This window comes from Triticum urartu, chromosome 1A (genome assembly GCF_056163025.1).
Source record: "Triticum urartu cultivar PI428250 chromosome 1A, HENAU_Tu73, whole genome shotgun sequence".
NCBI lineage: Eukaryota > Viridiplantae > Streptophyta > Magnoliopsida > Poales > Poaceae > Triticum > Triticum urartu.
The window spans coordinates 286,769,378-286,782,563 of NC_141873.1; the positions used below are offsets into that span (position 1 = coordinate 286,769,378).

The 13,186-nt window shown below is 44.5% G+C and overlaps 1 protein-coding gene across 1 annotated transcript; it reads left to right on the top strand.

Annotated features, from left to right (window-relative positions):
• Positions 1-364: 364 nt before the first annotated feature.
• Positions 365-12,317, top strand: LOC125531099 (Pleckstrin homology (PH) and lipid-binding START domains-containing protein). The gene is made up of 22 exons (XM_087518852.1): positions 365-931; positions 2,675-2,749; positions 2,836-2,889; positions 2,995-3,060; positions 3,148-3,206; positions 3,875-3,909; positions 4,102-4,191; positions 7,685-7,731; positions 7,805-7,905; positions 8,117-8,212; positions 8,295-8,359; positions 8,436-8,507; positions 8,592-8,738; positions 8,827-9,143; positions 9,895-9,958; positions 10,042-10,217; positions 10,403-10,504; positions 10,585-10,635; positions 10,728-10,871; positions 10,957-11,052; positions 11,627-11,728; positions 11,837-12,317. Exons 1-22 carry the CDS (start codon positions 707-709, stop codon positions 11,930-11,932), a joined length of 2,280 nt encoding a protein of 759 aa, XP_087374978.1. The 5' UTR covers positions 365-706; the 3' UTR covers positions 11,933-12,317.
• The last annotated feature ends 869 nt before the right edge of the window (positions 12,318-13,186 follow it).

A 13,186-nucleotide genomic window follows, 5' to 3' on the forward strand; every position in this document is an offset into this window, starting at 1 on the left:
AGTGTAGTTGTTAATTTCTAATCATCATGCATATATGCAACCAAACACTGGATGAAAATTGCTTTCACAATGCCAAGAGAACTACCAAAAATCGATGCAACTAACCAAACACGCCATAAAGGAAGGAGCATGCTATGTAGGTCAGCAGATAGACCAAATTTGATTCTCAAAGCCTGCATGGATGGTGTGCACTCAGCCAAACACGCCCCAAACGTTTCAGAGCGTTGCAATGTTCGCTTGTCCCTGGTCCTTCCCCTCTCTTTCGTCCTCCGTCGTCTCGCCCTTCCCCCTCTCGTCTCCACAGTCCACACACAATCAAGAGAGGGAGAAGAACCAAATCCCCAACGACTCGCCCGCCACCACGCACGCAGCCGGAGCAAACAGCTCATGCACCAAGGCCAATGCAATAATAATCGTCCCGGGCCCACGTCAAAGCGGGACCCACTGGACGACCCCTGCACTGTCGTCCAAATTCAATTCTACTGCAACCAACGAACAAAACAGGACGGGCAAAAGCGAAGAGAGAGAGGGAGAGGAGAGAGAGCCCCCAGCCTACAAGCCACCGGCCACCACCAGATGTGAGACGAACAGAGACAAGCCGACGAGAGGTTAGTTTAAAAACTTTGCGCCGAGAGGAGATTTGCGGCGTGGGGACTGGGGAGGAAGACCAATTGGGCGAAATTCTGCGCCGGCGCGGAGGCGGCCAATGGGAGGGGCGGAGGCCGCCGTCGTGGAGGCCGCGTCGACCGCTGCGGCAGCGGAGGCCGCCGAGGGCGGGGAGGACGGGCGGATGGAGGGGTGGCTCTACCTGATCCGATCCAACCGCCTAGGGCTGCAGACCTCGCGCAAGAGGTACTTCGTGCTCGAGGACTCCGCGCTCCGCTGCTTCAAGGCCGCCCCGGCGCCTTCCTCCTCCAGCTCCAAGCGCGAGGTGCCAGCCCGCATCTCCCTCGTTCTCCCCGCCCGTCCTCTGGGTCTCGCTGGCATTGTTTTCGCGGAAATTTCACGGCACTTTGGTCGGGTCTTATAGCACGATCCTGCTAAGGTTCACGGGGAATTTGATTGGATTTATGCCGATTTTAATCCCGTGCGTGTTCGGAGGATCCTCAACTGGATTCGCCACCAACTCCAGCCTAGTATCTAGGGGAAGTTGATTTCTATTATAACCACCGGTAGGTTTTGAGATATATATAGTCATAAATGCATGCGAATTTTATTCGTGCTGCAGAGACGCATGGTTACTTTTGCGACTGCTTGGGGCTAGTACTGTTTGTTCCTCAGGATGTTCGGATTTTACTTCCGTCCATAATAGTTAGAGTAACACAAGCCAATCCAGTGCGCTATCCACGATGATTCTCTTAGTATGGCATGTTGTTGTGTGACGTTTACTTCAGACCCCTCTTATGGAACAATGATTTGCTAAAAAAGGAAGGATCACCACAATGATCCTCTTAGTATGGCATGTTGTTGTGTGACGTTTACTTCAAACCCCTCTTATGGAACAATGATTTGCTAAAAAAGGAAGAATCACACAGCTGCACACGAACTATTGTACCTCCTCTGTTTGCCTGTTTCTCTGCATATGTGGGAACAATGATCCATTGACTGTCAGTTCAGTACCGTTGATATCAATTTTGAGTGAAAAGGGAAGTCATTTCTTAGGGAACTGAGTTATGCTTAACAACGAAAGCACATCTGTCTTGGGAGGGAAAGGAATGGCATATCGATCATGCATATTTTTTTTGGTAAAGGGTGTTTTTATTAGCTCAAAATGTAGCATCAAGCGGATACAAGTCATGATGAGCAACACCCGGCCTCTGCATAGCTTCTTGCACACAGCCACACACCAACAGTCTGACAGAAAATATATTAAAAACGACATGACGACAACAGTAAAGCCATAAAAGACTGACACTGCCTATGCCTAAGTCGCAGGAGAAGGTGGACCAATCCATAGATTATGTTGCCACGCATGTTGGGTAAAACCTCCCTGGCCATCCGCTCCAATCGCGTACACACCGCCTTGACAATGATTGGTACTCCGCACCATGTATTGTAGACCACGTATGAAGGAAGTGTGTACAGCGGAAAATAACCTGCAATGGAGTAGGGTTTTTGTTATTGAAAACAAAATCATTTCTACATAGCCAAAGCGACCATAATAAGGCAGACGCTCCCACCCTTATTAGTGTTCTGAACCTATTTGGAACTCCATTCAGCCATATTGATCATGCATATGCTATTCCATAAACTCTCATTTTCTCTCATTTTCTGCGACAATTTTTTTTGCTCCACTTGTATGTTCTTTTGAAATATGATGTTATGCTTGTTTTGCTCCCCCCCCTCCCCCGGTACAGGATCCTGTTAGAAGTGCAGTAATTGACTCTTGTATACGTGTTACGGACAATGGGAGAGAAAGTGTTCATAGAAGTTGGCACTATGTTTAGTGTATTTCAACTGAGTTATGGTTAACAATGAAAGCACATTTGTCTGGGAAAGGAATGTCATATTGATCATGCATTTGCTATTCCATAATCTCTCATTTTCTGAGTTTATTTGCTGTCAAAAAAAAAACTCTCATTTTCTGCCACAATTTTTTTGCTCCACTTGTATGTTCTTTTGAAATATGATGTTATGCTTGTTTTGCTCCACCCCCCTTCCTCCCCCGGTACAGGATCCTGTTAGAAGTGCAGTAATTGACTCTTGTATACGTGTTACGGACAATGGGAGAGAAAGTGTTCATAGAAGTGTAAGCTCATTCATTTCTTATTTTACATTTTTACCTACAAATATATGAACAATACTTGATCCCATTGGTCATCATTTTGTCGACAGGTTTTTTACATATTCACACTCTACAATGCCTCTAACCACTATGATCAGCTGAAGGTAAGCACTGATGTTAACTGTTAAGTCACATGTCTGACACCAGAGCTAATTCTTTCTGCTTGGTTTGTGATACAAAGATTATTTTGATTGACCGATGCTTTTCAGTTGGGTGCTAGAAGCTCAGAAGAAGCAGCAAGATGGATCAGGTGCTTAATGGAGTCTGCCTTAAAGGTCCATGATTTGCTTATTTTATTGTTTTCATTGTCATTATGTTCACAAAAGCATTAATATAATTCATAATTTCTTCACTGAGCGCAGTCCCCCAGAAAAGATGAGCATGTTGTTGCTTGTTCACATAGAAGGTGGCAGGCTTTCAGGTAATATATGCAGCACAAATTTGTTGATTATCAAGTCTATGGACAGGAAATGCATGCCTTTGTTTCCTATTGATAACAATAAGGTCGTTTTTTTATATTTTACTAAAGTATATACCCCTTTTCCAATTGGTTGCATATTTCTTTTAATCAGAAAATTGGCGTTGTCACTGAAAATGACATGAATATTTTATTTGAGTACTACTGTCAGATGTTTGTCCTAGCAAACATGTCGTCCTGTTTTGTGTAAGCTAGAAATTTCACGTTGCCGCCTGAAGATAAACCATGTGTGGTATGTTGGAACCAAATGCCATGGATTTTGTACTCCATTGCAACAGATGGATTATACTGCATTAGCTCTTTTGCTAGATTTGTATTCAAGAGTTGAGCTAAAGAAATAATGATGCCTAGCTGTAACTTATCATGCTCATATTTTTATAAAGTAAATTATCGCATGTCAACACATGATTTCGTGTATTACTCGTGTGGTTATACATGGATGCTTCAGTCTGAGTTTGACTGTTGGTCCTTACAGTTCTATGCTACATGCTATGCTCTTCCAGTTTTTTGATAGAAAAGTCATTTTGGTTTAACACGTGTGCTGACTTTTTTTTGTAATAAGTGGCATCCATGCATGTTCGGTTGGCTAATTAGCTACTACATCATTGCAGACTAAGCCGCCGCAGTAACCGCATGCACTCAATAGGTATGTAACGCATTATTATACTTTGTGATGAACAAGTAGGTTTAGTAAACAATTAAGTATCTTACTATATGGGGATGCTCTTAAATAGTTTCTTCGTATTTGTTACCCAAATTGTTTTCAAAATAATAAATCTATTTGTTCTCTCTAGTGCCATCTCACCCCTTATTTTCTGTTTTGTGTAATTTTTACCAGATTGGACAATATTGTCATCTTCTCATAATGATCCAATGGCATCTGATGTTATTGCACCTTCTGCATGGACAATATTTGGCTGTACAAACGGTAAGCATACAAATTGTCTTTCCTTCTTTATTATATGATTAAAGTAAGCTTAATAAGAGCCATCATGTTCATTCTCAAGGGCTAGAAATCGTCATGTTAATTTGAGAACCATGTTATAACAGGGATATTTCATATGATGGGCTAGAAATTACTCCCTCCGTCCCATAATATAAGACGTTTTTGCAAGCTATGTTAGCTTGCAAAAATGTCTAATATTATGGGATGGAGGGAGTATATAGTAACAGCCTAACAGCCTTTAGCTGTGGAATTTATAGAAGTATGCGATGGAACCATCCAGACATGTTTGAAACTAATTTGGCACTAAATTTGGTGTAATTTCCTCTTCCTTTTACATCCATTATTGTATGAAATACTAGTACTTGTTTCATTATATGTAGCTCATTTACATTGTATATATTGACATAGATTATGTTTGGTTGGTCCATATTTTAACGAAAAAGGGTTCCCCCCCGCTTTATATTATATAAAGCACCAACACAACATCGAAGCATCCGATACAAACGCACGCCACACACACCCAAGGCAAGATACACGAATGCCGAGCACCGACACACAACCTCAACGACTACAAAGTACCTAAAAGATGAGCAAAACGGGTCCGCTTAGAGCCGACGGAGACCACCATCACAAGGAGCGATCGTCTGGGAGGATGTGCGACGGACATGCCGGACCGAGGACTCCAAGACGGTGCCTCCAGGAAGGGCACGACCACGAACGTCGCCACCGTCCGATCCGAAGATCAAGTTTTCACCCGGAGTAAGATGGAAGGAGTAGAAGCACCACGACAGAGCCTGCAAGGAGGAACACGATGTCCACGGACGTGTCACCGTCTACCAGTGCACAGACTGGGTAGGTGATGTACCCTGGTGCTTCAACTCCTTCGCCGCCACCCCGGTCCGCCAACACCCGCAGCCATGCCGCCCGAGCGGCCATGGTTGCCTGCCAGCATCCGAGCCGCGCAATCCGCCCACGACCAACGCGACTCCCACCGCCAGGGCCGCCGCCCCGCTATGAGATCACCCCGAAGCTGCCAAAGGCCACGACTTTGCCCAGATCCGCGACCCCAACCACCTCCAGAACCGCCGGCGGCCAATCTGCCTCGAGAAGGGCCGCGACCACATCGACCGGGGGAAGGGGAAGGCGGAGAAGTGGCCCATGGCCACGACCGACGCCCGTGTCGGCTCCATCTCCCCCCCCCCTCCCGGAACCGTGTTTCGCCCCCGCGTCGAAGGCCCAGAACACCAGGAGGCACTGGCCGCCGCCAGATGCCGGAGAGGGAGGGTGGCCGAGCTGTCGTCGCCGCCGCCTAGAGACGCCACCAGGGGATCCTCCCGAGCCGAGTGCCGCCACCTAGTCGCGAGGGCCTGACTGGGTGGGAGCAGCCCACCACCTTCGCTGCCGTGTCGCCCCCACCAGAGACATGGCGAGAGGGCCGCCCGCGACCCGGTCAACCGTGACCGGCGGCGCCGGACGCGACACCGAGGCACTGCCGGAAGCACCGCTGCCGATGCCACCACCTGCCGGCACCACCACCATGCCGCCCGCTGCCCGTCGCCACACCACCATCGCCGGTCTGCTATGGAGCGCCGTTGCGCCGCCACGCCCGGCATCGAGCACCACACCCCGCCCGCGAGATCTGACCCGCGCCACACCCCACGCGCGGGGGACGAAGGAGCCCCGCCGTCGGCGACGACCGGGCTTCGCCCAGCCGCGCCCCTTGGTGGCGGCGAGGGAGGAGGAGGGGGGGGGTGCAGCGGCGGAGATCGAAAGCCCTCCCCGAGCCTCACGGGTGGCCGGGGGGGGGGGTGGGTGGGTGGGAGAGAGGGAGCCTGCGACCTCTTTCCAAAATATTTTTGGTCCATATTTTAATGGTGCGGCTTAAACGGTACCAACAAATTTAGACAAGCACTAACTCTATTCTCTCATATTAGGAATACAAAATACAAATAGCTTTTGCAATTTAGAAGTAACACCAGAATTCATTGCACATACACCCTGTAATAAATAAAGATTGAAGCACCTCCTAGCCAAGAGAACAAACAGGTAGAGATTTGATGCACTGGGGAAGGGAGCCCAAGATAACTGCAACATTACATTGTGTGGAACCTTCATCCAGTACTGATTAGAGGCTATTTAGGGGGGGGGGGGGGGGGTAGGAGGAGACGGTTTAGAAAATTACAGATCGTTGGCTAACTTTCACTATGGGAAGATTAAGATGGATTAATGGTAGAAATGTGTGTCTGTTGAGGGGAGGGGGGGAGTCATTGTTAAAGATAATATTTTTCTAGAAAAGCAAAAGCCTTGCATTTTGATGCTTTGGTAGAAAGAAGAGTTTGTACAAGCACTAAGAACAGCAACATCCGGTGATTACTACATGAAACCCCTAGTCGGTAGACACTGGCAATCTGGCATAACCAGAAGCAGAGCGCCCATACCTCTCGCACCCGCCATCGCCCATTGCCTGGCTTCCGTCTCGATCGTGTCAAGTAGGCGAGCTAAGTTGAGCTGGGAGTTGTCAAAGATGATCGAGTTATGCTTTATTGAAGAAGCTGCCTTCTAATAGATTAAAGGATGAATCAAGAAAGCAGCGATCTGACAGTTATCAAAGCAAAAATTAAATTCCCCTTCCGGCCTTCCTAGTCCACATGACAAATCGTCTATGTATACTTGGATAGTTGGACTTGAATTTTGAAAATAGTCTTAGCACAAATTTCTTAAGAAGAGGAGCTGATTATTTCTAACAAGCAGGCTGGATATGTAGTAATTGTACAAGCAAGAAATATCCAAACTTAATTCTTTGAAGGTAGGAGAGCAGATTCGATTAGCATGGTATAGATGCACAGTTCAATAGCTTAGATGCACAGCTCAATAGCTTACTATAGGACTGCTATACAAGTAACAAAATCTCCTCATGAGTTGTGACTCCTATTCTTTGTAGGTAGAGAGCATAGCACAGCAGTATAACCTTAAGTTCAAACACTACATAATGTAACTAGTATTACCTTCCAAATACCGTATGATCAATTAACCACAAGCGGCATAACCTGATCATCTTCCAAAACACAACACAATCATTCTATTAGTAATTCACTTCTCTCTTGAAAAAAATCAGAAATCTTTATCTCATATTATGCTGCAATAACATATATAGCCAAAATAGAAAATACTGGATATGTATTTCTTCGTATATCAAAGTGGAGTAGGTTGAAGTTGTTTCCCAACACAGATGTACGAATCAGGAAAACCAGATCGAGCTGTACGTGCAATTCGGAGTATCTTTCTTAAAAAAAAATCATACATCACGCGTTCTTGTTTACATTATCAAACTTAGTTATATGATTGGTATCATTGTATCAGAGATGTAATACAGATAACACATTATCAAACTTAGCTTGCTGCACATTTGTGTGGGCAAACGAGCAAGCTAGTTATCATGGAACTTTCTGCTAACTTCCGATTTCCTTATATTTAGGATTACGTTTGTTTACTGAGGCAAAGGATGGTGGCTCACGTGGGAAGGTAATTCTCGTTGTCAACAATATATTTTGTGGACGGGCTGTTAAATTCACTGTGATTTTGCCTGTTTACCCAGTATTGGGATGATCATCCAGCTATAATGGCAGTTGGTGTCGTTGATGCAAATTCTGAGGATATCTTCCAGACTTTAATGTCTCTTGGTCAATCAAGATCCGAGTAAGATATATGTTTCCTGTTTAACAAAACCAGCATATGATACTGCCTTGAAAACCAGCAATATATTGCACTTGATTTTTCTGTTTTGCTATCTTCCTTACCAAAATTTAGACTCTGCACGGCATGTCACTAAATGCATAGCATTATTTACATGAACATCTATGTGAATGCATTTCGTTTTGCACCAATCAACCAGTGAGAGTTCTTGTAGGTGGGACTTCTGTCTGCGGGAAGGAAGGGTGGTTGAGCATCTAGATGGACATTCAGACATAATCCACAAGAAATTAAGAGGGGACTGGCTACCATGGTCTGATGCTGGATCCATCCTGCTTTCTGTATGCACACTTTATCGTTAAGTTATAATAGTATATATGATATTTAGTTTTCAGGGGAATGAGAAAGAGAGATCTATTACTTAGACGATATTGGAGGAGAGAAGAAGATGGAACTTATGGTACAATTATTTTTTTAAAAATGATAAATAATCAGCTTGCCATGATCTAGACCTGACACTTCTCTTGATTTTTCAGTTATCCTGTACCACTCTGTTTTCCACAACAGATGCAGTCCTGAGAAAGGCTACATCCGTGCATGTCTTAAAAGTAATATATGCTTTATTTTCAGCATAAAAACTGATTGTTATCGTTTGTTTATCATGGACTAAGATATGATTTTATGAATAATAGGTGGAGGATATGTAATATCACCAGTTAGCCAAGGAAGACAATCAGTTGTGAAGCATATGCTTGCTATAGACTGGAAATTCTGGAAGTCATATCTCCTTACCTCATCCGCAAAATACATCACCATACGTATGCTAGGAAGAGTAGCAGGCATGTCTCGTGAAAGATTAATTATTCATTGCTTGTTGTGGTTATCAGCGTTGTCCCAGTGTTCAGTAAGCTAAACATTTGTTTGCAGCCCTACGGGAATTATTCCGAGCAAAAAATGGAAACTGCGCTTGTATGGAATTCTCATCGGGTGAGCTGATGAGGGATATGGGACTGCCGCAGGGTGGAAACGAGCCGACAAAAATAGAAACGCAGTCAGCAAATGAGTGTGAAAGACTTGAGGGTCCTGTAGAAGGACCACAGGGTGGTTCTAAGCGGCACTTAAGCAGTACTGGTTCCCTTGTTCAACTTAATGATGCAACGGATGAGTTCTTTGATGTCCCAGATGAATCAGAATATGATCAGAGAGAAGCCATGTGGTCTTCTGATGAGAGCACACATGCTGCGGTGAGTTCTTTACATAGAACCTTTTTTTTCTTGAAAACGCACCTAAATGTGTCATTTTGCATTAGAGGAGACGTCAAGATGACACAAAGCTTACAAGCGGCAACACAAACCAAAAGTACCCAGGCTAACAAAAGAAAAAAGAAATTAGAAATAAAAGATGGCAGCAAAAGGAGCAAATAAATAAATAAATACTGTTCTTATTGATTAAGATGGTAGTTCATTTCCATCTCTCTAGAATTGCTGTTTGTAGATTGTTGTGTGGCTGACCATATTAAATATGCGTTACCCCTGTGGCGTTCATATGTGAAGGTTAACAACATTGCAATATGCAGAAAATTGTCCATACTTTTCAATTATTCAGCTGTTGCATTATCACAATGAGTGTAACGTGTGTACCTTAGCCCATAATGTGATTTCTCCCTTCCCCTTTAGTAATAAAAAGAAGCAGGAAGATTTCTCTCAGATATGTTGCAAAACCCTGGTCAGCCAGTAACTAACGTACGGTTTCCTTGATTGTATGAACCTATTATTCTTTCCTATGCCATAGTGGTAGCATGACACAATTTGATCATAGTTGGAAAGGTGAAACAACTTATAGTCGGCTTATAAAAATTAGAACAACTTAGTCATAGGCAAGGACCACAATTTAATTACAAGAAATGACGATGACAATGGTCTTGGCATAATTCAGAGAACCAGGGCAGAACTCCAAGATTGTTTTTTTACATTCCATGTGTCTAATATTTGGCAGGACCAACGACATGCTAAATTATCCAGTGCTGCTGTCTTTGTACGGAAGTTGCATGATCTTGCAGGTGTGTTACGGCTGATGTACATTTTTCAGTATTTTCATTTATTTTTGTTTCTAACTACTTGTTTCTCATTTCCTATATTCTAGTTCAAAAGAGAGGGTACATTGATTTACAGGGAGCTGCAGATGCTGATAATGGACCATGTTACTATGGACATACTCTCCCAAAAGATTCTAGCTGTACAATGCCTTCTAGTTGGTCAATGACAGACCCGACAACATTTTTAATACGGGGAGAATCCTATTTGCTTGATCGTCAAAAGGTGGGTTAGTACTGTGATATTATTCTAATTCAGTAGGCTAGGATACATGTCTTTGTTCTGCAGGAAATAAGGGATCCTGTATGTTACAATAATAGCCATGTTTAGTTAATCTAGTCAGCATATTGATAGTCAGGGTTCGTGTGCTTCACCATCCATAATGATGAAATTATCTCTAACTTTGACAGATCAAAGCAGAGAATACACTGATGCAAATGGTTGGTGCTGACTGGATAAAATCTGATAAGCGTGAGGATGATCTTGCTGGTCGTCCTGGCGGACTAGTCCAGGTATCTTCTGCTGAAGTCAGTAATTTTGCCTTCAAATGGGAAGGAACAAAAATTAAAGTTCGCAATGAATTTTATTGCAGAAATATGCAGCACAAGGAGGCAGCAAATTTTTCTTCATTGTAAATATACAGGTGAGATTTCTTCGGCTTTATGAATGTATTGAGGCTTCATAAGTGTGCACCTAGACCTTGCCTTTTTACTTATAACCCTGGTCGGTATACAGGTTCCTGGTTCTACCACGTACAGCTTAGCTTTGTATTATATGATGGATACCCCATTGGAAAAGGTTCCTCTACTTGAAAGATTTGTAAATGGAGATGATACATTCAGAAACTCAAGGTTCAAACTCATCCCTTATATCTCAAAGGTACCTTTCTCCTACAAGTCTTGATTGGTGTTAATCAGAAAGCTGCGATGGTTTACGATTGGAAATTCGGAATGTGTCAATTCAGGGATCTTGGATTGTGAAGCAGAGTGTGGGCAAGAAAGCTTGTTTGGTTGGTCAAGCACTAGAAATCAATTATTTCCGTGGAAGCAACTATTTGGAGGTAACATCTGTGCATGCCATTATCGAGAGATCAGCATAGCTGGCATATTTTTTGCATACTTATGTATTCAGGAAACAGTCTATCAGCTATGTTTTCTTTGAACGGGTGCAGTCACGTACTTCCTCCGTTCCTAAATATAAGTCTTTGTAGAGATTTCATTATGGATCACATACGGATGTATATAGATGCATTTTAGAGTGTAGATTCACTCATTTTGCTCCGTATGTAGTTCATAGTGAAATCTCTACAAAGACTTGTATTTAGGAACGGAGGGAGTAGTAAGGATTGCTTTACTTTGTCAATATTATTTATCGTTTACCTTTTTTAGTTCATGTTCTCCATGGACCAAAATCTGACTGGACCATTATGGCTTCCGCTAACTGTTAATTTGGTTTATGAGTCTTCATTAACCATAAGATAGGTCGAACGGTCCATTGCAGTCACCAAACACTAATTGGCTTAGGTTTATCTCCTAACATTATAGCTTATTATGATCTAATGAGAGTATGTTTAGTGCCAGTACGTACAATTGCGATATTCAGGTTCTCAACATTTTGAAATGCAACCTTTTCAGCTTGGAGTTGATATAGGCTCGTCAACAGTGGCACGAGGTGTGGTGAGCCTTGTGCTCGGGTACTTGAACAACCTGGTGATTGAGATGGCCTTCTTGGTACAGGTAATCGCCGTCGGATAACTTTACCAAATTGTTACATATGCTCTTGTTCTACTCAAGATCGAGAACAGATGTGATGAGCAAGCATGGTTTTTTCCTTGCCTCATGCAGGGCAACACGCAGGAAGAGCTCCCGGAGTTCCTCCTAGGCACCTGCCGACTGAATTATCTGGACGCCTCCAAAGCTGTATCGCTAGACGAATGCTGACCTGACCTCTCAAGGTCAAGGAGGCGTCAGGTTGATCCCAATTCTCTTTCGAAGCCTGAGTACAGCACATCAAAGCCGAAAAGGCTCAAGCTACTCCCCGTGTCCACCCGCCATACACTCATTTATCTGCCTTGCCGCCCACAAAAGTGTGGGGTATTTGCCGCAGCAGTGTACATTCATTTCTCCTCCTGCAAATAGGAGGTGTTGCGGTGTATTGATTGATTGATGATGGCAGTCTACTACTCGTGTGATGCAAAGCCTTGCTCCCATTCTTTGGCCGACAACTCGTCATTTCATTCATCATGTAAAAATTGAGACAAAAGGAAAGTGTATTCTAACCCTGACCTCGTGTCGTTCATTTGGAATCTAATCTGGGATCGGATCAGAGATCGTCAGATGTTCAGATCCAACACCACCAAAGCAACCCATTAACTGGACGTTGACCCTTCACCTGAGAGTGATTACACTGCCATGATTCATTCTATCCGAGGACTGTCCCTCCAGACAGACACTCGTACCGAATCGAAAGGGACTCGACCCAAGCCCAACACCAACGAGGCAGTGATAATCATCGGGAATTCCCGTATCATGGTACAGTTGGTCACTCACTCGAGGTCGAGGACCACACGCTTCGCTTTTCTGTTATCATCACTTGAGCCGGAAGGAACGAGCAGGTGTAGGTAGGGGAGCTGGCATCTCTTGCGTACTGACCAGAGATTGAGAAAGGACAGGACAGCAGTGGGGTGTGAAAATGATGGGTGTCATCGTAGCAACCAGTTCGCAGGAGCAGCAGCTACATCGTGATCAGGAATCAGGGGTCACTGTGCGGCGCCTAGCTAGCTCAGCTTTTCTTGTTTTCCTAACCGTGCAGGCCAAACGCTGCATCGCTGACGCTGCGGCTGTAGCAGCAGTGGACGTGACAGGTGAACGTCCTCTTCCTTCGCCCGCCTCGAGCCTGCGCTTTCCGAGCAGAGGATGGCGCGTCGCTTGCTTGCTTGCTACTTCTGTGTCGCGCAAGAGAGAGAGAGAGAGAGAGAGAGAGAGAGAGATTAAAGTAGACGCGTGGACGCAACGCAAGTGCACCGTGCACGTACGTAAGCGTGGTGGAGCGTGGACAGGGTTGTTCTTTTCTCTTTGAGATCCTGGACAGGATTGTTAATGCCATTGACCTGTGCTGATCCCTATGGCGCATGGCGCGTCGCCGGCGGCGGCGGCGATCGGGTCGGGTCGGTCGCGCCAGGCACGGCTCCGTGC